The sequence below is a fragment of the Camelus dromedarius genome, chromosome 25 (genome assembly GCF_036321535.1).
Source record: "Camelus dromedarius isolate mCamDro1 chromosome 25, mCamDro1.pat, whole genome shotgun sequence".
NCBI lineage: Eukaryota > Metazoa > Chordata > Mammalia > Artiodactyla > Camelidae > Camelus > Camelus dromedarius.
The window spans coordinates 2,714,054-2,739,070 of NC_087460.1; the positions used below are offsets into that span (position 1 = coordinate 2,714,054).

General features: G+C 54.2%; 1 protein-coding gene across 3 annotated transcripts in view; it reads right to left on the bottom strand.

The window, feature by feature from the left end:
- The window catches only part of TSPAN11 (tetraspanin 11), a 49,636-nt gene extending 25,273 nt beyond the window's left edge, over positions 1 to 24,363 (bottom strand). Inside the window, exons 1-2 of one of the 3 annotated variants that reach the window (XM_064478935.1) lie at positions 24,154 to 24,363; positions 3,920 to 4,014 (exon numbers count right to left, since the gene is read on the bottom strand). In XM_064478935.1, the coding sequence (XP_064335005.1) occupies positions 3,920 to 4,014; positions 24,154 to 24,214 (156 nt within the window). In that variant the 5' untranslated portion in view covers positions 24,215 to 24,363. Of the gene's footprint in view, positions 1 to 3,919; positions 4,015 to 7,470; positions 9,920 to 23,670; positions 23,788 to 24,153 lie in introns of those variants that run through there. The other 2 variants (XM_031444298.2, XM_064478936.1) reach the window with 2 other exon arrangements.
- Between the last annotated feature and the right edge of the window lie 654 nt (positions 24,364 to 25,017).

Genomic DNA, 25,017 nt, shown 5'->3' on the forward strand with positions numbered 1-25,017 from the left:
AGTCCTATTGGATTAGGACCCCTCCCGTACGACCTCACTTAATCTTAGTTACCTCCTAACTGCCCTGTCTCCAAATACAGTCACACTGGGGGTTAGGGCTTCAACACAGGCATCTTAGTGGGTCATAACGCAGCCCACCCCTAAGGTTCCATAGCAGATAGACAATGGGGTCTGAATTTGAACCTGAACTTGAGCCCAAGTCTCTCCTACGTGCTCTGCTGCCTCACTAGTTAATCCAAAGACACTGCGAATGTGCAGGACTCAGTGCTGGAGGCAACGGAGCCTGATGGCCAACCACACTGGCTTAGGGGTCAGAGAGAGGTGGACTCCAGCTCTGGGATTTGGGGCAAATGGCTCCCCCTCTGTAACATGTAACATAACAGAGCCAATCACAGTCTCAGGTCACTGGGAAGACTACACAGGGTGATGTCAACCCAGTAAAAAATGGGCAGAAGACCTAAACAGACATTTCTCCAATGAAGACATCCAGATGGCCAACAGGCACATGAACAGATGCTCAACATCGCTGATTATCAGAGAAATGCAGACCAAAACTACAATGACTCACTCTGGTCAGAAGGACCATCTTCAAAAAGTCTACAAATAAATGTTGGAGAGGATGTGGAGCAAAAGGAGCCCTCCTGCACTGCTGCTGGGAATGTAAACTGGTGCAGCCACTATGGAGAACGGTATGGAGATCCCTTAAAAATCAAAAACAGAGTTACCATATGATCCAGCAATCCCATTCCTGGGCACATATCTGGAGAAAACTCTAATTTGAAAAGACATGCACCCCGGTGTTCACAGTAGCACTGTTTACAGTAGGCAAGACACGGAAGCAACCTAAGTTTATTCATTGACAGATGACTGGATAAAGAAGATGCAGTATATACGTACAATGGAATACTACTCAGCCATAAAAAAGAATGAAATAATGCCATTTGCAACAACATGGACCTAGAGATTATTATACTAAATGAAGTAAGTCAGACAGAGAAAGACAAATATTACATCATAACACTTGTATGTGAAATCTAACAAAAAACACAAATAAGCTTATTTATAAGCCAAAAATAGACTCACAGACATAGAAAACAAACTACGGTTACCAAAGGAAAAAGGAGGGGAGGAACAGGTTAGGAGTTTGAGATTAGCAGATACACACCACTATATATAAAACGAATAAACAACAAGGACCTGCTGCACAGCACAGGGAACTATATTCAGTGTCTTGTAATAATCTATACTGGAAAATAATCTGAAAAAGAATATATATACATACGTATAACTGAATCACTCTGCTGCACACCTGGAACTCACACAACATTATAAATCAGCTATACGTCCAGAAAAATTCTCCAACAACACACACACAGCATGATGTACATGGAAGCACAGCCCAGAGGAGGCCGACAGCAGTCAGCGCCGTGCTGGCTGGAGCTTTGCCCACAGACGTGCCCCGCGCCCGCCAGCAGTGCTTGACGCTCACATGCGCTTCATACACATCGTGGAATCGGGGTTTCAGTTACTGTTGACCAGCGAGCCTGGGTGTCAGTGCCAGCTCTGCCCGTCACCAAGACAAGACCTTGGGCGGGACTCTGAGCCGGGTGAGGCGGCTCCCCACCCGTGACCTGAGGATGGGGGTGCTGTGGCCATCCGGGTGGAGAGCTGTTAGTGTCCTCACCCCCGGGGCCTGTGAACGGGGCCTTATTTGGAAAGAGGATCTTCACGATGTAACCAGTTACGATGAGGCGTTAGGGTGGGTCCTCGTCAATGTGAACGGGTCCTTTTAAGAAGGAGAAAATGCCATGTAAAGACAGAGACACGCAGGAAAGACAGCGTGGGGTGACAGAGCTGGTGCCGGAGGGACGCAGCCGCAGGCCGGGGCTGCGGGGTTGGCGCCACCCCAGACACTCAGACGTGGCACGGAAGGGGCCGCTCCGAGTCTCAGAGGGAGCACGGCCCTGCTGACCCTGGACTCTGGTCTTTCGCCTCCAGAGCTGCGAGACCACACATTTTGGTTGAGATCCAGGCATTTTAATTTTCTTAGTTACATTTTTCAGCATTTTAGAGATGACCTGGGGTGGATACATAGGATGTTTATGATCAGGAAAAACACATCTCTTCTTAAAAAACAAATCCTCTGCTCAGCAAGAATCCTTAAACCCCACTGGATGCACCTCTGAGGACGGACACTCGTCACACCCACACAGCTTTCTGAGCACGTCAGCCCGGTTTCGTTATCTCCATCGACACAGCCTCACAGTTCCAGGAAGCGCTTGCCCAGGAGGGAAAAGTTGCAAATAAAATAAGTTTATTGCTCATTTCAGGAACTTTCCAAAAAGCATTTAAACAAACATCAAGCTGTCCAGCTTTCGAACAGACAGTACCAGATGAGTGTCCAGTCTCCAAGGCTCTTCGAGACCCCTGCCTTGCGTGTCTACCAGCCTCAAAGTGCCGCGCCCGGCCCTGCCCAGGACGCAGCGGAGGCGTCAGTCTTGAACGAAAGACTCTGAAAACGCAGGCCCGGCCTGTCTTCCCTCTGCCTTCAGAAGCTGCCAGCAGCGCGTCCCTGGCCCCGGCAGGCAGGAAGCAGCTCTGCCTCACCAGCGGGTTGATCTGGTGACATCTCTACTTCTAATATTTCCAACATACTGCATTTATTGAACGCCTTCTGTGTGCAGAGACTGAATTAAGCACTTCACATACACCATTTCAGGGCATCTGCTAAACACACTATTTTTCAAAAAATTTTATTATTTTTTTCCTTGGGCTTTCTTTTTAGGGTGGGAGGTAATTAGGTTTATTTATTTATTTGGTTTTTTGTTTGTTTGTTTATCTGTTTATTTAATGGAGGTACTGAGGATCGAACCCAGGACCTCCTGCATGCCAAGCACACACTCACCACTGGGGTATACCCTCCCCGATAAGCACACTATTAAAAGATAAACTGAGGCACAGTAAAAATCTTACATTGATTTGCGCAAAACTCAATGGGAGTCAGGCAGCATCCAATCCAGCAGATGACAAGGGCCTCTGAGAGTCGTATCAAATGCAAAACTTTCACAGGCAGAGGGGAGCAGGAACAAGGAAGTGGCATTAGGCAGAAAAGCGGGCTGGTCATTGCAGAGTTACTTTCCTCCAGCTGGGGACACAGGCTCGGCCAGTGTGAGTGAGCTGCCTGTGGTCCCGTGATGGGTAACCAGCAGGGCCGGTCCGCTGACCCCAGCACCTGCACTCGGCACTCGGCACTCGGCACTCGGCACTTGGCGGCCTCTCCAAACTCAGTGAGGACGGGAGACAAGACACACACATTCCAGCTTCTGCCTGTTTTGGGGAGCTGAGGGTATTCTGCTCCCAGTTACCCTGACAATTGCCTCAAGGGGACAGACTCCTCTCCTCCTGGGCAACCTGGCCAGGCAGTCTCCCGAGGGGACTCGCTACAGAGACCTTTCTCCAAGCACAGAGGCAGCCCGGGTGCCCCCAGGACTTGCGTTCCTCTGCCTCAAGCCTGGAGAATGTGAACCATGGGAGGCAACCCATGGTTTCAGAGGAAACCAAGTTATTTCCGGCCGTCACATGTCCCACCAGGCGCTGGAGCCGCAAGTCAGCAGGGGAGGGCGAGCCGGACTCTGCGTACCGGGCGGACATGGAGCTGGTCGTTCTGCTAACAGTCCTCCCGGGAGGACGCTGCGCGGTACCAGGGGCTCCATGCCAGCCTGCCTCGTCCTCCGTTCCCCCTCAGAAGCAACTGTACACATTAGCTTTAAAGTGGGCAGAATTTGCCCCTGGGTGGTCTTTGATTTGGAAAAACTCACCCCAGAGCGGTGACTCACAGAAAACAAGGATGGCTTGACGCATGAGGTGCCGGGGGTGGGGGTGGGGGGGGGGGGAGGAGGCGCCCTCCGAGCTCACTTACCCAGAAGAAGAAGTTAAAGACAAAGAGTAAGTACTTCAGGTAGACGGTCAGCCAGTCGTCCGGCTCGGCCTTGCACTGGGCCATGGTGGCTGGGCCTGCAGGGAAGACACACGTGTGGTCAGGGGTCGGCGGAGGCGGCCCGCCTGCCCGCGCCAGGCTCCTCGGCCAGGTGCCCTCCAGGGGCCTCACCTGCCTGTCTGGGCTCTGAGGCTGTGGGCATGCAGCCTGGGGCAGAGAGCAGGGAAATGCCAAGGCCACTGGATGCACGACGGAGCTGGCCTGGGCCGAACTTTCTAGACCTGTGGATCGTGGTTTGGCCCTTTTGACGCAGGTCTAACCTGCAGGTCTCCCTAGCGACCTCGTGTTGTCCTGTCATGTCCTCATTCTCTCCCGTCTCATCGGGGCTGCAGGGCACAAGCTCACGGGTCACTCACACACACACACACACACATGCTCAGAGGAACTGCCCTGCAGTGGAATCAACTGAACAGGACCTCCGCGCCCAGGGGAGGCAAGAGCCCAAACCAGAGCATCCACGCTGGAAAGGACCCGACGACCCCCCAGGCCACCCCACCCGTCCCAGGCACCTCGGCTTTCCAAGGGAGGACGCGGGTCGGCAGGCCGAGTGGTTTGGCAGAGGAAGACAAGCGCTCTGGAGTCTGGCCCCCCAGGTTCACACCCTGATCCGTCTCAAGGCCCGTGGGAACCTGGGTAAGTTATGTGACCTCCCCCCCTCAGTGTCCTCGCCTGTGCCGGGGAGAATGATGATGCCCATGGGGCAGGGTTCTGATGACTACACGGGGCGATGTGCACGAGGCACAGCCCACGGCCCCTGGCATTGGGCGGGGGCGCAATACCACTGACTACCATTATTACATGTGGCGAGGATTAGAACCCAGACCTCCAGCCCTAAAACTTCCAGGCTTTGCCCAGAACCTGGTTCGCTCTCCTCGTCCTGACCCCTGCTGGCGGGCTCTCTGGGAACCGTGCCTCAGCGGGATGAGAAGGTGAAGGCTCACTGTGCCGGGGATCCTGCCTGCATCTCAGTAAATCCCGACGCGGCCTCTGCGGTCTCTTCTTTCCTGGGCCTCCTCGGCCCTGGGCACCTGCTCACACGCTCTGACACTCATGTGCAGCTGCTCCTGAAGGAATCAGCCCCTTAGGGGGACCTCTTTTATTCCACAGCCAGAGCAATGGGCGGCCTTGGTTTGGCCCTCCTCCAGCTCCTCCCCACCCCCGACACCCCCCACCACCCGGCCCCTCCCCCCACGGCTGGTGCCTTCGCCCAGATGACTCCCTCCTGAGCCACGTTCTGCCTTTTATTTCCAGCTCAGGGGCTCCAAGACAGGGAGAGAGAAAGAGAGAAAAGAGGAGGTGGCTGTCTTCCTTGGGATTTCTATTTGCAGACCTCAAAGAAGGTAATTTAAGACTTTTAGTCTCCTCGTTAAAAAAAGACAAAACCCATTTTTCTCTGATTTAGTCTGAGAGGTAGGGTGGGGGAAAAGCACAGAAAGGAGAAAAAAGGAAGCCTATGAAAGAGTAAAAAACGGTGATACATGAGGTTGGCCAGGCGACGGGCTGGGAACTCTCACAGGGTCACTGTGCAGGAGGCCCTGACAAGGGACCCTCTGGGCCACCAGGGCCACTGGCAGGTAGACCGCGGGCTGGAGCCCAGCCTCTCCTGTCTGCATCCTCCTCTCCCTCTGCCTGGCTGTCCCCTCCCAACCGGGGCCCCCTGGACTCAGGCACCAGAACCGTCTCTAGACCTGCAAACCAAGGAGTCGGGACCCTGTGGAGGAAACTATTTTTGAAAGAGTTCAGATGACAGGATTTAACAAAAAGAAACACATTTCTAATGGTAAAGTTGCAGCCATCAGAGGCAGAGAAGGCAGACCACAGGGTTCTGTGGAGTGTCAGGGTCAGCGCAAACCTCTGGGCTCAAGTTCATTCAACCTTTTGCAGGAGGAAGGAGGAAATTAACACACATCTGAGTGAAGACGTACATTTTGAAATGACTTCTCTCAAGTCACATGACTAACTGGCGGTAGCAGTTTCCCATCCAGCCCGCTCAGGGCTCCTTATGTGGAGCCCTGCCAGCCATGGGGCCCTATGTGAGGGGGGACAGAGGCCCGAAAGAAGTGTCAGAACCAGCTCAGAGCCAGGTGCCTGGACGTGAAACCCAGCCTTGTCACTTTCTGGCTTTGTGACCTTAGGCAAGTTACTTAACCTCTCTGTGCAGCTAACGCACACTGAGCGTTTATTATGTGCCAAGCACAGGACTAAATGCTTTACATGTGCGATCTTGTTCCATGTTCCCAACAGTGTTATGAAATAAGGTTGTTCCCATTTTACAAGATAAGGAAACTGAGGCTTTGACAGGTTAAATAACCTGTCCATGTCACAAAGCAAGGAAGTGCAAAGCCAGAACAGGATGAGCTGCTTCTGATTTGGCCCCAGCTCTTACCCACCAGGACCAGAGCTGCCAGGGGGAGGCGGGAGGGGAGGACGGAGACTGCTGGCTTTGCTAATACCAGCTCTCCCCTCTGCCTCAGGACCGGAACCCTGCACTGTGGTTGAGCACGTGGCCACCTGCAGGCGACTTTCCCAGCCTCCTTCCCGCCCGGTGCAGCCCGGACTTACTGCTGTCAAATGGTACGTAAGCGGAAGGCGTGTATGTAACTCCTTTAGGTACCATTTTTGGGGTGTACGCTTTGCGTGTGTTTGAGGAGCTGAGTCCTGTCGCTGTATGGGGCGGAGTCATGTGCTAACATCTATGTCCCTACTGATTCTATGCCTGCTTGTTCTACTGTCTATTAAAGAGGCATGTCAGACCCCCACTAGGACGGTGGGTTTGTGTAACCATCCTTTAACTCTGCTCACTTTGCTTCATATATTTTGCAGCTACTTTATGGAGTGCATATAGATTTGCAGTTGTGCTATCCTGGTGGATCGATGTCTCCATCAGTAGTAAATGTCATTCTTTATCTCTAATAATCAGAAATATCCTTAAAGTGAGGAAAGGCACGGCTCTCTTTACCCTCTCCTTCATCTAGTTGGTTGGAATGCTGATGTAATGTCTGGAGCTCAAGCAGCCATTTTTAGTCATGAGCTGCAAACCATGGGTTGAAAAGGGTAGAGCAATCTGCTCAAAGAGCCTGGATCTCAGATGATTTTGGAGCTGCCATACCATCCTTGGGATACTCATGTCTGGAATTAGTTTATTTGAGAGAACAGCAAACTTCTTTAAGGTACATGTTTGAATATTCTATTACCCATAGCTAACTTCACCCTGGTATGGAGGCAGTGGTGGGTACAAAGGTGTGTGAGAGCATGGTGAGCAGGGGCACCTCAGATGGGGCAGCGAGACGGGACAGTGATGTTGGGCAGTGGCCACTGAGCTCTGCTAACCACATGCGCCATCACTAAAATGTTCTGAGCACACTCTGTACGTACGTATGTTTACTTATAAATTCTAGTCATGTACTATAGTCAATATATATCGTAAATGTCATCAATGCTTAATTTTGCTTTTTCTAAAAAGCACCACCTACCCCTTCAGTTCAGTAAGCACCACTTCCCACCGCTGGGTTCTTGGCGAACAAGAGGCCATGCCTGCGTGATGGTCAAAAATAGTTGGAGAGGAACAAAAAGTTTAAGTGGGTTAACGTGTAACTGAATTGAAGCTTCAAATGAACCCTGGCTGCCAGGCCTGCACGTGTGGTCCTTCTCGGTCCTCTCCGCCCTCTTTATTTATTTTCCACGTGCCCTGCCTATTCCCAGTGGGCAGACAGTCCCTCTGCAGTCAGAAAAGGGAGGTTCCCTCAGGCCTCTGAACGGGACGGCTGGCTGGTAGGAGCCGGCACATCCCTGGCTCAGCCCCTTGGAGAACTGAGGAAGCAGAGCCCCAGGGGTGGGGTGGGGATCACACTGTGGCTGAAGTCACACTACAGGTTAGTGGCAGGACAGGGAGCTGGCTTCCTGTCTCCATGGCTACCGACAGGACTTTGATTGGCTGATCATCACCATTCACTACATGCACTGAACTGACTGCTGCGTGTGCATGCGTTAACGTCATGTTGAAAACAACCCTCCGAGAGGATTACTACCCCTTTGGCAGGAGAGGAAACTGAAGCACAGACCTAGGAAGTGGAGAGAGAGCTGAAGACTGGAAATGGACGTTTACTTTTCTCTGGGCAGTTCTGGTTTTGGCCTCTTGTAACTTCTCCCAGCTTGGTGGCCTCTGGGTTGAAGCTAAGAATGAATGGCTCTTCCCTGGGCAGAGACCCCAGGTGAGGGCTGCAAGGGTTGGCAGGGCCAGCGGTCCCCGATCCTGGCAGGATTCTGGGTTGGGTGTGCCGTGGGGGCTGTCACCGCCAAGACACCAAATGCTCGGGGACCCGCTGGGGGCAACACGCTCTTCTCCCGGGTCCTCCATCTCGCTGACGCCCTGCTGGCCTGGGGCCTCTGGGTCACCGCCGGCTTGTTCTTGACATCACGGCTGTGGTTGTGTGCAGGTAGACGGATGCAGGCGACTCTTCTGCACCAAAAGCTTACGTTCGATTGTTACATATGGTATCAAGTGGATGGTGCTGGAGGTGGAACTTGAATTAAAATCCTAGCACTAAGAACGCTCAGTCTCTATGGCTGGAGACACGTGTTCTCCTAAGTTCGGGACTATTTTTCCCTTCTTTGCAAGTGCCGACACGTGTCCAGTGGATGAGTCAGGGCTGTGCTCACAACCCGAGGCAGGTGGTTTGGTCGCCTCCTGACTCTCTACGTTCATATGCACACGGGGTCTCTGGAGGTGCTTGCCTGTAGGCGAGTGTCGCTCTTCTCTGTTTTTCCTGGGTCCTTTTTAAACCATCTCAGTCTGATCCATGAAGTGGGGACTTGCCTACTGCTTGCGGCAAGAATCACTGAAGAAACAAAAGCAGTGCTGGTCGCAGGTTAGAAGATCGCGGTGTGAACACCCGCTGTGACCGACAGCAGCGCGGCCCGGGCCAGCCACGTGGCCGCCTGAGCCTCAGCTTCCTCCCCTGTGGAGTGGAGCTGATGCCGGCCCAGCTTGGTCTCCCCCCTGGGGTGTCTGTGAGGGCCAAACGGGATGAAGAATTCGCTAGAACTGTGTGTTCTGTGATTTTACAGCCTCAGTGCCCTGCCAGGGCGAAGGCATTACCACAACCAACTCCCTAAGAGGTCCCTGAAGGAGGACAAGGTGTGGGTAACCCTGCAGAGTACGTCAGCCAGAGGGCAGGGTCTGAAAGCTGGGGGTGCAGTCTCGGGCTCTGAGCCCAAGCCCACCCGCCCACTAGCAGACTCCACCTCAACGGCTGCGACAGGAGACCCTATCCCCAGGTGACCGGGAAGAACCCACCTGCAGAAAATCAAAACCATCCTTTAACAAAGTAGATTGCTTCAGACGGGACAGTCATTTTAAAAGAAGGGGGATTCAAATATTAATAATATTTAACTATGGCTAATATTGTGATCAGCCTCAAAATCATAAGAACCTATCAGCTAACCAGAGGTGGAAGGAGGCAGGCAAAGAGTGACAGAGGATCACAGGGACATCAGTTTGACACTACATGTCAGAAGGGCTTGACGGGGTCTTTACTGAAGTCATCCCAGCCATGGTGCAGCTGACACAGGAAAGAGCCCCCTTAGGTTTCTCTTCACCACATTTAGGATGAATCTGTAAAACACATGTTCAGACATTACTTTTCCCAGTCTTCTCTTCCTTTTTAGCGCTTACCAGCATCTCCCTTTCTAAACTCTGTTTCACCCGAATGTGTCCCTAAATTGCAATTTGTGCATCGCCTCCTGCTGGGTGGGTTATCTGAAAGGCTTCCAAACCCTCTTACACTGATCATCTGAAATTCTCCAGTGCGGAAGGACATTTTGCTTGAAAGTGCAGCAAAAACCTTTTTAGAAAACCTTTTTTAAAAATTTTTCTCCAAAAAGATATAGTTGAATGTTGTCACTCATTTGTGTTTTACAGTGAACTTGTTACAACAGATGTTTCCTGTTTTTCCAAACTTTTAAAATTCAAATTTAATAAACATACAGTGAAGTGCAGAGATGCTAAGTAAGCCTACGAGAGCCTAATGATGACTGGTTTTTGAAGAGAGCGTGTGCATGTTAAGGCTATGGGCTTCCCTCTGAGCACTGCTTTGGCTGCTTTCCACACACTCCAGTTTGTCATATTTTCGCTATTCATTTCAAAAGTATTCTCTACTCCCTACTGCAGTATCTTTTTTTGATCCAAATTTGTATGTGTGTTGCTTGATTTTTCAAATATTTTGAGGATGTTTTAGTTGTGTTTTTGTTGCTGATTTCTGGTTTGACTCTATCGTGGCTGGAGAACGTGGTCGTGTGATTTCAGTCCTTTGAAATTCGTTGAGACTTTAAGGTCCAGAAAACCTCTCTTTCAGTGGGGGGGGGGAGGGGGGCTCCAAGGCAGGGCTGCAGCAGGTGGGGCAGGTACCAAGCCCAGGCAGGTGCGCAGACATCTGGGGGCTGATACGCCTGACCACCCCCCACCCCATGAATCCTTTTAAACATACAAGGTTAACTGCACCCTTTAGGTAGACGACCTCCCCTCTTTCTAGAGCATGAGAAGTGCATTAAAAAGTTCAGCTTCACTCACAAGGTGGCCGAGACTGCTGGCGTCTACCGCCTCCCCTTGTAATGCAGGTGTAGCTGGGACACGGCCGCCTCCGCGGGCGCCGCCTCTCCCGACCCTCCCTGCGGCCACATCTGGCCGTGTGGCAGTTTTTGACAAAGGAATGTGAGTGGGTGGAAATGCTACTTCCAGGCCTGGACCTTAAAATATTCCCCCGGCACATCTCCACCCTCTTCCCCTCTCCCAAGACTAGGGCCGCGGGCGTGCCTGAAACCGGCTTCCACCGTGTGGCCGAGGCCAGCACCTCAGGGCCTCAGAGCAGCGACTCTCTGGCTCAGAGGCCATCGAGTCACCTGGAGGGCTTTTGCAAACACAGGTAGCTGGGCCCCGCCCCCAGGGCCCCACCTGGTCTGAGGAGGTGCCTGAGAATTTGCATTTCCAACAAGCTTGGGGAAGATGCTGGTGCTCCTGGCCAGCCTGGCCACTGTCAGTCCCAGCTAGCAGCCCAGGCTGCCCACCTGGATGGGCAGGTGGACCAGGCCAGGGCAGCAGAGGGGCCGATGGTGAGACGCGAGACCCTATACCCACCCAAGAGAATCACCGCCTCTCGGAACTAAGAGCACGGGTTTTACTTCAGACACTCCAGGTCTCAAAAAGCCCTTTAAAAGGAACAATGCATTGCCGTCACATGTACTTAACTGCTCCCACTAAAACTAGCTTAATTACAGAGATGAGAACAGTCTACAGTTTTTCCCACACTCAGAGGTGGAGCTGTATGGTAACCCCCGGCCTCCATGGATGAGTGGAGCTGTGCGTCCCCCCTAGAAAGAGCTTCTCTTCTCATTGCCCACCTGGAGACACGTGCTTGGGCCCCGGTCCGGCGGGCTGCCTGGCCATCACCCCCAGGGAAGGCTGGCGCTCCGCACCAGGGGCACTTGGTCGGGGAGAGTGTGTGCTCCTGGTCCCCCGGCGAGGGACGGGCACCGAGGGTGGTACTTTCCCATGACTCCCAAAGAAAAGGATGCTAGGAGAGTCCGCTAATGGATGCGGTGAGAGTTCACAGAGGCTTCAGCAGGCAAGGAGCTAACACAGGATGTCCCTCGCTACCTGCCAGCACTTAGGCAAGTCACTGCCCCGCTGTCTCTTTATTTGCACAAGGAGGAAGCTGGTGTTCTGGCAGGTGAAACAGTCTTTCAAGTATATTTGTGCGCAGAACCTCCACATGTAAAACAGATGAAGCGTGGCCTCTCCGGCCGAAGGGATGTGTTAATTCCCGCCTCCCCGTCCAAGCCCACCTGATCGCTGCGTCCCCTCCCACGCGCCTCAAAGCCAGAGCCACAGAGAAGCCCGGCCCCAGCGCGCTGTATGGCGCTGCTGTGAACATTCATGGACATGTTTTTGTTTGGACGCCCGTTCTCAAGCCCCTTGGGTGACACCTAGGAGTGGCACTCCGGGTGATACCCCGACTCCATGTTTAACTGAAGAGCCGCCCAAGTCTTCCAAAGCCCCACCTCATTTTCTGACGCGGCATCCGCCCTGGGCGCGCGGGCCTGGCCCCGGGGTGGCAGGAGCCGCCGCTCGCGGCCCGAGGGTGCAGTGTCCGGCCTCTCCGAGGTTAGCTCGCCGGGCACTTGCACAGATGACGGCTGCAGTAAGGACAGTGTGGGGGGGGGCTCTCAGGATAACTAAGAGGTCGGCGCTCTTAGGATGCCCCCTTCACAGAGGAGGAAATGCGCTTAAGGACGTGCTCGCAGCCTTGTCTGAGATACAGATCCACGCCTCCTCCAGTCCCCGAGCTGCCCCGGAGGGGCCTTCCAGGCCCTGCCCCCCCTCCTGCCTGGGCTCCCGGTGCCTGCTGCCCGGAGACATGCTCTAGCTTAGTTACCGCCAGGCCAGCTCCCGAGGCGTGGCTGTTCCCCAGTTTCTGCCGTCGCATTGTATTCTCTGATTCCCGCCCAGCACCTCCGCCCTGCACCTCCGCCCTGCTCTGTGCCCTTGGCTTGCGCCTGGGGACACTAGGGCAGCGAGGTGTCCCCAGCAGAGGGCAGCCTCTCCGGGAGGGTCCACAGCTGCAGCCCCTGTGTGTTTGGCTGGACAATTTCCAAGAACTGCTTGGGAAGCCTCGCCATTTGGAGCCTGCGGAGGACACCGGGAGCATCCTGGAGGAGGTCCTCGGGCAGCTAGTAAACCAGCCTGGGGGCAGGTGGGAGGGGCTTCTCTCCCCACCACCCCCAGGCTAGGAGGGAGCTGGGGTGGGGGGTGAACGGCACCTCGGGCTTGGTGCTCTGAGGTTTGGTTTGGGCTGTCACATACATGGAGGGAAAATTAATATCACCCTGACTGGCTGAGTGACCTTGGGCAGGTCATCTCAGGACCTGAGCCAGTTTCTCCCTCAGCCCAGTGGGAGTAAGAGGGTGAGGACCCCTGAGAAAGTGACCATGAAGGCCAGCAAGCGTGGGTGACGGGCAGCCTGCCCCCACCCCCAACCCATCACACCAGCAGCGCCTCCACTGAGGGGCGATGTGAGTCTGAATGCCTGTGGCTCTTCGGGACCAGCCAGGCTGAGGAGGGGTGCTCTGGGGGAGCAGGCGCCCTCCCACACAAGCCTTAGTTTCGGTGCATATTACTTCGGCTTACGGACATTCCTGCTCCCGGGAATCACAAAGGCACAGATGCACCCTCCCAGGCACCAGGAAACGAACAAAAGAAAAAAAAGGTCTAAACGACACAAAACCTCATCTCCAGTCCCAGAGAGGAGGATTGGGACAATTTCTCATTTGCTTTCAAAATAGTGCCCGTCCTGTCTCTGGAGCAGGTACCGCGGCTGAGCAGTAAACAAGCCTCAAAGACCACTCCTTCCAAGGAGTTATAACTTGGAGGCCCCTGAAACTGCATGAAAAAATGTTACCATTGCTGTGCTGAGGTTCCACAGGTTTTAGCACATCCCCAGAGGGGTTTCTGACTTCCCGCCACCAAAAGGTCAAGGTTCCTGTTTTGAGCAGACACAGACAAGGCCAGACAGTGAACTCCCCAGGGAAAGGCTGTGTGTCAGGCATAGCAGGCTCAGAGACCACACGGGCCCCAAGGACGCCGGCGGAGGCAGAGCTGGGGAGGGAGGCAGGGGTCCTGGGTCTCCAGAGCCCCGTTCAGCTTACTTTCTGCCTTGGCACACGGACTGACAGATCTGAGCTTGTGCGTGCAAGGCTCGTGCATCCGACTCTAAATCCCGGTTTTCACTCTGGGACTTGCATGTAAATCTGTTAGGTCTTAAGTCCAGGAGATGATGTAATTTATTGAACAGAGTTTGGAAGCTGCTAAGCTCCCTGATAAATAAACCATGTTTCTTCATCCCAGGTCTGGGAAAACACATTTTCTAGGGACTTATAAACCCTCCTTGGAAAGTGCTAGAATTTTCTCCCTGCAGGAGAGCCAAGCATACAGAAACTTGTCTTTTTAGAGATACTTGACCTTTCTGGGCAAGGAAACAATGTACTCGCATGGCAACTAACCAGCAACCCCTGCACTGTTACCCTAATTCCTTGCAAGAAAGAACTTTAGTTCCATGTGTTACAGAGGGAGGATGTTATAGAAACGGACTTGGCATCAGAACATTGTCCACACGGGCTCTCTCATCGGGGACTCATCATACCACCGCCAGGAGCATCGCTACCCATTGCTCCCAAGGCCTGGAGAGCTGTCTGCATGTCCCAGGTCTAGGAGACGGAGGAGGGGCTTGGAAGTCAGTCCGCTCCCCTGTGTTGGCTGGGGAGACCTAGAGGGTGGGTGCCTTTTCTCCGTTCTCACGGGGGAGTCTGAGAAGAGCTGGGCTCAAGGCCAGTGCTCCTGGTTTGGCGGGGGAGCAGCGGTGCCGAGCCACAGTGCTGCCCACAGGCATGATCTCTGAGCTCCCGTGGCCTCTGGTTGAAACCAGGCCCAGCAACACCAGGGCATCAGGAGGCACCAAGCATCCAGCGCTTTGGAATGCGAACGCTAAGAGAACGCCTCATTACTACTGATGGCGGTGATAATGGGAAGTACGTAAAATTTAGCTATCGATTTGGCTGCTCATTTCCAAAGTGAGGAAGGAAGGATTTAAGGACCCAGCCAGCTCTGCGGGTAGCAACTGCATGCCTGACAACCCAGATGGAATCCTTATCTCTGGTTGCCCACGTGCCTCCAGTCCTTGAATTCTTTCTAAGATGGTATATCAACAATCCAGCCTGTGGAGAGGGTGGGCTCACACCCTTCCCCGGACACCGAGGACACTGGGCAAGGCTTGGGAGAGCAGGGAGTAATTGCTTTACACGTCTACAGGCTCACCTGCTTAGATTTACTGAGATGCTATGTGAATCCTGACCACGGGCAAGCTCCATCCCCACTGATTCTGAGGCCAGACATCCCCCGGGTTGAATCTCAGCAGTGCCGTCTGTTTGTTCTGGGATTTGGGGAAAGTCTTTAGCCTTTCTGTGCCTCAACATTCACAGTGATAAAATGGGATAACAGCGCTGTGATGACTATAGGAGAGAATGTACGTTAAAACCTCACACAGTGCCCGGCACATGGCAGGCCATCATAGGTTCTCATTCCTAGGACATTCCTCAAAATGCCCCACATGCTACGTCATTGGAGGGCCAGCAATGGTGGCAAAGGACCCTGTGGGGCTCTGTCCTCATGTGAAGGGTCGGTTGGGAGAACAGAGTTCATCCTCAGTTATGAGGTGAATGTCAGCAACACAGCTTTCCAACTTCCCAGACGCGTATACTGTTTATTTTAATTATTTCAGGATAGTCCAGAAGTGTGCTTATGCACCATTTACAACAGCCAAGACATGGAAGCAACCTAAATGCCCATCAACACATGACTGGATAAGGAAGCTGTGGTATATGTATACAATGGAATGCTACTCAGCCATAAAAAGAATAAAATAATGCCATTTGCGGCAACATGGACGGACCTGGAGATGGTCATACTAAGTGAAGTAAGCCAGAAAGAGAAAGAAAAATACCACATGATATCACTTACATGTGAAATCTAAAAAAAAAAAATGACACAAGTGAACTTATTTACAAAACAAAAACAGACTCAGACATAGAAAACAAACTTATGGTTACCGGGGGAAAGAGGGAGGGGAGGGATAAATCAGGAGTTCAGGATTTACAGATACAAACTACTATATATAAAATAGATAAACAACAAGGTCTTATTGTACAGCACAGGGAACTATATTCAGTATCTTGTAGTAACTTACAGTGAAAAAGAACATGAAAAGGAATAGACATGTGTATGTATAACTGAATCACTTTGCTGTGCACCAGAAATTAACACAACATTGTAAATGGAGTATAATTCAATAAAAAATAATAAAATTCTTAAAAAAGGAAGAAGTGAGCTTAAATCCCTGCATTTACCAAATGGGCAATTTCTGTAAGTTAATATAGTAAAAGGCATAACACATACATAGTCATGAAAAATAGAGCCCAAAGCTAAAACGGTCATTAACAACAAACTTTAAGGAGGCATTCACTGTTGCTGTTGGTGGTGGTCTTCTAGTCCCAAGTTCTGCTTCCTGCACCTCATTTCACCTCCCAGGCCCTTGGTTTGTGTAAAATGACAATCACGGTTATGTCCAGCCCTGAAATAACCTTCGAGGCCCCGCTGTCCCCCCAGCCCCGCCGGCTTCCTCCTGCCATGACCCCGCCAGCCACTTAACTGTCTGTGACATCTGCCTGCAAACAAGCAGGTCTAGGTTTGAAAGGCCAAGCCTTAGCGCGATGGTCTCAAACTTGAGGGATCAGAATCCCATGGAGGGCTTGTTAGAGCACAGTTTCCTTCCCCCCCACCCCTCCCGAGGTCCCTGAGCTGGCAGGTCAGGTGAAACCTGGAATTTTGCATTTCTAACCGGCTGGAGGACTTGACGCCACAGGTCCTGGACCTCACTTTGAGAACTTTTGAACCTTAGCTGCACTAGAACCACCTGAGGGGTTTTTTAAACCCCATTCCCAGGCTGCAGCCCAAGTGAATTCAGCTGGGAACTCAGAGGGAGGAACAGCTGTTTCGGAGGCTAAGCTTCCTCCAGCCACCGTGCCCTGGGTGCACTGAGTTGTCAGCCGTCGCAGGCTGGGTCTGATGCTTAGGGCTCCGCAAACTGCTTTTGCACACGACCAGCCAGTGAGGGTTTCAGGCTTTGCAGGCCTCTGGCCTCTGCCGTCTTCTTTGTGTTTTGTTTGTTTCAACCCTTTAAACATGTAAAAATCCTCCTCACAGGTCATCCAGAAACAGCTTGCAGACCCCGGGAGAACAGCCAGTCCTGGAACTAGTAAATCTAAGGACGGAAGCACTATTCACAGTGAGCATGAGTCACACCGTCAGGTAAAACCAAGGTAGAACACAGCCCCGCCAAAGGACCCGAGGGCACGGCGCGGTGCGCTCATCCCGCTCATCCCGCTCATCTTCCACGTGCTGTCGCCACGGTTTTCTCCAACCCAGTTTTCCATCCTACATTAAAAATGTTCCCTACTGTACAGCACAGGGAACATTGTTCAATTCCCTGTGGAAAGAAACACCCATCATGAAAAAGAACGTGAAAAGGAACACATACGTGCACCTGAACTGCATACATGTGTATGTATGACCGAACATATGTATGTAACTGAAGCTGCAAACCGGAAGTTAACACAACATTGTAAATCGACTATATTTCAATAAAAATTTTTTTTAAAAAAGGGGACAGGGGAGGCTTCCTTCCACGCTCCTCAGTTCGCGGTACCAGCACTTGCTTCCTAGTTTGCTTGGAACTTCCCGTCTCCGGTGACTTAAAAGCCCTCAGCGATCTGCTCAGCGCACCCAGAAAGTGCTAATTGCCTCCTGAGTATTTTGTTCTCTCCTGGCGCCTCAAGTCCTAACTTCCTGCCCCACCCTCTCTCCCCCAAGAGAGAGAGGAGTTTATTTCTTCTGGAGTCAAACTCCTGGCTTCCCTCAGCCTCTGTGCAAATCACACCCCGCAGTGTGGAGGCGCGTGGCACCTGCAGGTGCTCCCCCCCTTCCCTCCAGTCCGGGGAGCACTGGCTGCCGTGGTCCCTGAGCTGCTCCCTTCCCATCCCAACCGGCCTTTTTGGCTCCACGGTAAGAACCATTGCGCCCAGAGCAGCTGGGGGTTTCTCTGCATGGGCCTCAGAACTCCAAGAGAGGCTTTTTGCTTTTCAATCTTTTCCAGACCTCAGACGAAATGGACAACACCCACCTCCACCCCAGTCCTTTGCTCTTTGCCCCTGAGCCTTTAAAACCCACTAGAACCTGTGAGTGAATGACCTAAGTGGACTTTTAAAAAATGTAAATGATTTAAAGCAGAAGGGTGGAGACCTGGGAAGGAAACGGCAGCCTCCAGCGTTTTCCAAAGACAGAAATCACTAACGTGGCATCCAGGGCACCTGACCGGCTCATCCGTTTAAAGCATTAGATCTGCCCTAACCGGCCACCATCCAAAAAATGTGACCCCCACGAGTGAGTCAGTGTTGAGGCCCTCACTGGCTTCAGGGGCCAGAAACCTGTGCAGCCTCACAGGGCCCCGCGTCTGGCTTAGTGCTCGGCCGTCCCATCTCGGATCCTTAATATTTACCTCTGAACTTGTGTTTTGCAAGTGATGTCCCATGGGATGCTGGGCATGTGAGTGGAGAAGTGTACGGGCCAGCCTCATGTGACCTGGCGTTCCCAGTGCCCCAGGAGCATGGAATTCCAGGGCGTCCTTGACGCCTGGAGCCCAGAGAGCCTCAGAGCGAGTACAGGGGAGGGATTATGTCCAGGACAGAGCCCGGGAGGCCAGGCTCTCTGCTGGAACCAGGGCTCGGCTACAAAGCGACGCATTCTAAGAAACACGACCAACGTAGGAACCCGTGATACCCCGTCCGTTCCTATTTCTGCTGCTTCCTGCTGTGTTAACAGCTTACACCAAAAATGATGACAGAAGCAAAGAAAACACAGGCACGCGGAGTTTCTCTTCCTTTCTGCCCCTCCTTTGCCATTAGGCCCGAGGTGGAGTGTGCTGAGGAGTGTGTGTGTCAGGAAAGGAAACAAGGACAGTTGAGCTAGCTCTGTGCACCCTGTCCCCTCAGATGGACGAGAACCAAATACACGTGCACGTTCGAGCTGCGACGTGGGAACTGTGTCATTCTGGTGATTCCACGTATGCATTCGATGCTCTGCTTGCAAATTTTATATTTAAAGCTGGCACTGCCCGATGTAAAGGTGAATGGTAAAATTCATGCAAATGTTTACAATTTCAATTTTTCTTTACTTACAATGTCATCAAAAAGCAAGTTAAAAAAAAAACCAAATTATCAAGACAAGTCAAGAAAGGGGTCATGGAAGAAGGGAAAAAACTTTATATTTTAGTACCTTTAACAGGACTTTCTCCTGCTTTTTGAACTAAGGGCCCCGAGCGAGGGATTTGTTTTTCCCTTGAGGCACAGTTTTAGGGATGCCTGATAAATCCTTCCTGAAATATCCACCCACTGGACATTTGCTGAACTCCGACTGTTTGCCCAGCTTTGCGCTCGTTGCCAGAAATAGAAAGCCAATAAACGTAACTGCTCTCCTCAAGTGGTGGAGGGGAACAGAATTTTGAAACTAGGGTTTGCGACACTGTTGCCCAAATGTCAGACCCCTGGAGGGGCTTCAAAGAGAGAAACCCCTTTGTAATATTTCAAGGAGGTTGGGCCTTTACCTTCAAAGATGCTGCCAAGTCCAGCTGCCACCCCACACGATCAACCAGGATAGATAATACTTTCTTATTAAAATTTTGCAATCTGTGCCAGATCTCAGACAAACTGCACGGCCCCAGCTCATTCTCATCTTTTGTTCTTTTCTTTTCTGAGCCCTTTAAAGCTCTTAACTGAATCTGTTAGTAAATGACAGAAGCTGATTTTTTTTTAAAAAATGTAAATGATACAAAGCAGACAGGTGGGCCCTGGATAATGCAGTCCCTTACAGTTTTATGGTCTTTGGTTAATTTTTTCAGATGAAGGAACACACTGTCATTTATACTAAAGTTTGGATGCTAAAATAACTTTCAAAGCATGAGGTCCGGGTTTAAAAAGAAGAGGAGGAATCCGTCACTCAGGACAAGGGTGAGAACCACCTCTGGTCACCCCCCACTAACCATCAGAGAGGCACCCGCCTCATGATCTCGGCAGACCAGGGACCAGCACAGCAACTTCCCCGCTAACATTTCCTGAGCCTCTGTAACCCCCTCGGGTCTTGAATTCTTGGTATTTGACAGCAAGGCTCCTTAAGCCTTTAAGAAGGGCCACCTGCGCCCCCCGGGGGGTGGGGGCAGTGAACACTGGACGGAGAGACTCTGGCCAGAGGGGGCAAGGGGCAGGACTGGCCTCGGGGGTAACCGGGAAGAGGCCGAGTGCCCCCCAAGTATGAAGGTGAGACAGCTGCACAGCCCTCACCTCCAGCAAGCCCTTCTCGCCGTGAACCTTTCCCCAAACTGTTCACTGCTGTCTGCAGACACGTGGGCACTCCGGGCCCCTCCGCTGAGCATCGCCTCCACGCTTGCCTTGGGCACCCGAACCCAGACCAGGCATAAGAGACCATCCCTTAGGTGTCCAGGGCTTAGTGAGGTCACAGAGACGCTGGATGTCCGCCGGGCCCTCTGCCCTCACCGGCACTTCCCTCATCCTTCTGGATCCTTCTGGATCCTTCTCTGGGCTCCAGCTGTGGCCTGGGTGAGCCCCCCGCCCCCACTCCCCACAGTCTGCACTCAGCTGTTCCCCCCTCTCCTCCTGGGACTTAATTTCATCTCCTCCACCACTAGACGCCCGGAGATCGGGGGCCAGGGCTCTGTGGATTTCTCGGGCCTGGAGGGTCAAGGCTCCTGGTGAACGTGTGGATGTCGATCCCGATCCCCGGGCCCCTCGCCTCCCTCCACCACCTCTGTGGGCTCTGCCCTCTGCCTGTGCTGTCTTGGAGGTTACAAACCTCATGGACCCGGGAGCCCACAAGAGTCAGCCCAGCAGGGACACGTACAAGAAGCAAGGTCAACGGTCAAAGGGATGAACAGACAGCTCTGTCTGCACTCAGGTCCCTTCTCCCCACTTCTCTCCAGTCTCCCTCCTCAACCAGCCACCTGAAACACCCCCCAGAACAGCTCAACTTCCTTCCCCACCCCACCACTGATGCCCCGCTCCCAGGGCTCAGCAAAGGTGACGGTTAACCTGCATTTTGTACCCAAAACCGGGCACAGCACTGGACTTGGGAGTCACCCCACCATTCACAAATGAATTTATAGGAAGAGACAAATGGGGGATGTTTTCCATGGAGCTGACATGGCTGCTTAAATATCCACCGAGGCCTCTGGGCTCAGGAATTGCTCAGAGAGAAGGGCCAACTCCTCAAGAAAAACCCAGCTGAGTAAAGTCCCAGGTGAGACCCATGCAGGCAGTCTGCCCGGGACACACCCGAGGCAGGACGATGACAGATGGGGCCCCCGCACGGGTGAATCTCCAGTCCCAGCGTGCGTCCTACCCTCTCTGCAGTGCCCACCGTGTCCTCCTGGTCCAGAGCCCCGGATCCCACTGCTGTGCTGCGTGCAGAACCACTCTCACATTGACCCTGACCCCAACTCAGGAAAGTAAAGCAGTTGCAACAAAACCACTACATGAGGAATCCCATGGCCAAGCAGAGACGCCTGGTGGGGCGGCGGCGCTGAGGGTCTGAGCCACAGCCTTCGGTCCCCCCGAGGGCCGGGGGTGTGCTACTCCTGGTCCCAGGACTGGTATTTCAACTGGGACTTGAAAAGGCCCCATCAACTTCTGACACAATGGTTTTCTAGTTTTATTTTGGCGGGAGGGCCATTTCTTTAAACAAAGTTCTACCTAGAAGGCAGCCTGCAGTTCAGATCAGCCCTGAGCCGGGGGTGCGCGGAGCCCAGGGGCCTGCCTGTGGGGCCGCTCCCCCCGCAAAAGCTTCCGGGACCACAGTCTGAAAGACACGCATCCACCCCCCTTAACTGGTGATTCGCCCACAGACACAGCCTTTCTGGAGCAGCCACTGGCTTCCAGGCACGGTGAGCCCGCAGGCAACAGGACAAGGAGGCCTCTCTTCCGCGAGGCTCTCGGTGTGCCTGGTACAGCAGGGAGAGGTTCAGACGGCGCAGAGTGCTGTGAAGGGAACAGATCAGGGCGATGTGACCGAGGCTGGGAGACGACTACTTTAGATAAGGGGTCACTTCCTCCGTGAGGACGGGTAACGTGAGCCGAGATCAGAACGGCCATCTGGAAAGATGCCGCTTTTGAGCAACGAGGAAACAGACGGCAGAGAGGTGAAGGGCCTCTCCCCAAGTCACGCGGTGGGCAGGGAGCCAAGCTGGACCTCATCCGGGTTTCCAGGCTCCCCGGGCCAGGGCACTTTCCTTTTGCAGTATTTACTGAACAGCTCCTACTACAGGCCAAGAAGCCTTGGTGACAGGTGACACCCAAGAGTGACAAATCACAACCGTGTCTCAAAGTCTAGGGCTACAGGACTCTGGACACTCTCCTTGGCCTCCTTCGAAGGAACAGTGTTGGTCCGGGGGGCTGGAGGCTCTATGGGAGACGGAACCCTGAGGGTGACAGCCCAGGCTGGTGATCTAGGACAGAGCGCTTCCTCCTCTCCCATCTCCAGGCTGCGAACTGCAGAAGATGCCCCAGGCAGCTGCCAGTGGTGGCACAGGAAGAAAATCCAGCCGGCGGATGTGAAGGTCCCGGCTCAGCTGGCGGAGGCGCTCGGCACAGCCCCGCTGCTCCAGGGCTACCATTTAAAGACCAGCCAAGCCGGCTCCTCTTGTGCTGCTGGACGGCCCACACAGGCCTGCACACACCTCACCCACCGGGGATGGAGACCTGGTGCCGGGCAGACGCTCCTTTCTCTGGGCGGCCCTGGGGAGCAGCAGGAACACTGCTCCTTCCACAACCTGCAAACCAGGCCCCTGAAGCGCCCCCCAAAGCCCCGACTTGGCGCCGTGGGCCCAGCATTGCCCCTTTGCTCTGGGAGCCCTCCTGCTGTCAAAGCACTTTCCTGGGGGTGAGCTAGTTGGAGCCCCAGGCACCTCACGAGGCAGGCAGGACAGGTTGCTCGTCCTATTTTGCACACAAGGCAACTGAGCCCCAGAATGACAGGCGCAGGGACACCACTACTGTCCTAGTGGCCACCACCAGGTTCGGACTCAAACCTGGTCTCCAGGCTCCAACTGCAGCGTCTTTTATTATCATCCCGTTGCCCGCAGCCTAAACACAGACCATCCACTCTGGCCTAACAGCACCCAGTCCTCTCCCCACGCTTCCACCTGCCCTCAGCACGTGGGGGCATTTCCAGAAGCTGCCTTTTCTGTCCGTGCCCCCCTGCCTCACCATGTGTGCCCACGTGCCCAGACCACCAGGGCGGACTTGACCAAGACCCAGGCTGAGGGGCTCCCTGGAGCCCCGCCTCCTTCATGTCTTCCAGCCAAGTCACGAGTGTGCACACATGGCTGGTGAAAACAACGCACCCCAGAACCTTCCACACCTTCCGTCCCTCCGTGCCACGCCAGACAACTGCATGCACGGGAACCGGCAGGAAACACAGGTGACAGGGCCCGCAGGGCCGGGTCCCCACAAACACACAGATGCACCGTGGGACTCGTGGGCAGCCCTGCACAGGCAGACAGACCCGCCCAGAACAGTCCTGTGCCTGCAGCAGACACGCCAGCTGCCAGCACTGAGCAAACCCTGGGGCACGGAGCCCAGGACCGTCCGGTTCTAGCCAGCACGGCTCTGGATCTGCCACCTCCAGCCTGTGGCAAGAGCCAGGCGCCAGGAGTCGGGGTGGACAAAGAGAATGACGTCTGGAGGAGGGACAGCCGCGCGCTGAGAGCCACAGCTCCCGCCCCAGACACAGTGCAGACAGCGGACCCCAAGGACAGTTGTGGACACAGCACCCCGCCGCGCTGGCGCCTCCATCCTGCCCCCACCCTCACCCCAAGTCCTGCCCCTGCCCGCCAGGCCCGCGCCCCGGCTCCGGCTCCAGCTCCGGGGCCCCGCGGGCGGGCGCCCCTCCCCGCGGGACCCGGAGCGGCCGCCGGGCCCCCTCGCGCGCCCCCGCCCGCACTTACCCGCCGCCGGCACCGAGGTGGGTGTGGGGGGCCTGGCAGGGCCCGCGGGTCCGAGGCAGCGAGCGCTCAGCCCCGCGCTCCGCACTTCCTGCGGCCGCGCCCCGCCTCCCGAGCGCCCACCCCCGCGCCCCTCCAATGCCCGGGCTGCTTCTCCCGCCTCCGCCGGCGTCCTGTCTTTGTTTGCGGTTAGCTTTTTTTTTTTCGTTCAGAGCGCACAGAGTGAATCGAGTTGGAGTTTGGGCAGCGGTGCGGTGGCCCGGGGGTCCCTGCGAGGAGGGGGAATGGGTTGGGCGGCTTGCAGACCCTCACCCGGACGTCTCCCTGCTCTCGCTACCCCCAGGGGAGCCCTTGGTGGGGCAGGAAACTAGCAGAGTCCGGGGAGAAGTTGGCGGTGGGGGTGCCCAGGGACTCCAGGGACAAACCTGTCTGATCATAAGAGCCTCCCCTGTGCCCCCCCCCCCCCCCCCCCCCCCGCCTACACACACAAGGAAGACCCATTGCCGCCCTGCTCCTCTGGAAGCCCTGCGGGCCAGCAGCTTTCCATTTCCTGGGCCCAGGGAGAGTCAAGTTTTCTTCCTGGACTGGAGAGAAGAGGAAGAGTGGACAGACCCCACCTGTCCTGTCCTGCCCTGCAAGAGGGCAGGTGTGGAGCTGCGGGAGCTGGGTCTAACCCACGGCGCCTGACAGGTTCTGTTACTTCCCAAAGCCGTGAAAGCCTGAGCTTATCCAACCACTGTCTTTGGAAACTTGGCCGCAGCGAGCCTGGTTACACATTTACCAGGTTGCTGGGCCGGGGAAGCCACTGGACGCAGGGAGAGCTGACAGGACCCTCCTCCGGCTGTGAAAGGGGAGCAGAGGGGAGGTGGGGTGGGGGTCTCAGAAGGTGGGAGTTGCAGTAGTCCTCGTGGAGGAAAACCTGAAATGGGGGGAGACTGGGAGAGACACAGGGGCTACAGAACCCGCGTGGTGCAGCTGAGGGAAGAATGGGGGGGCAGTCTCCAAAGGCCGGCATGGCAGTGCTGGGGTGAGGGAGCCAATTGGAGGACCTGTGGTGATACGAAACTGAGAGAAGATGAGATGGAGGGAGAGTGTGGACAAGACCGATGCTACCAAGTCCAAGGTCATACTGCGTTTATGTGACAGGCACCCCTGGAGTTGAGCAGTGCACAACCTGCACAGATGTATGCGCAGCCCTGTGAAAACCCCAGGTTCTGTTACTTCCCAAAGCCGTGAAAGCCTGAGCTTTCGGTTTAACTGGGCTCTGCCCTGGAAGACTGCTGGCACTGTCTTTTTATATTCTCACCCCTTCTCTGTTCTTTCCCCGGCATCCAGAACGATCTTTTTAAA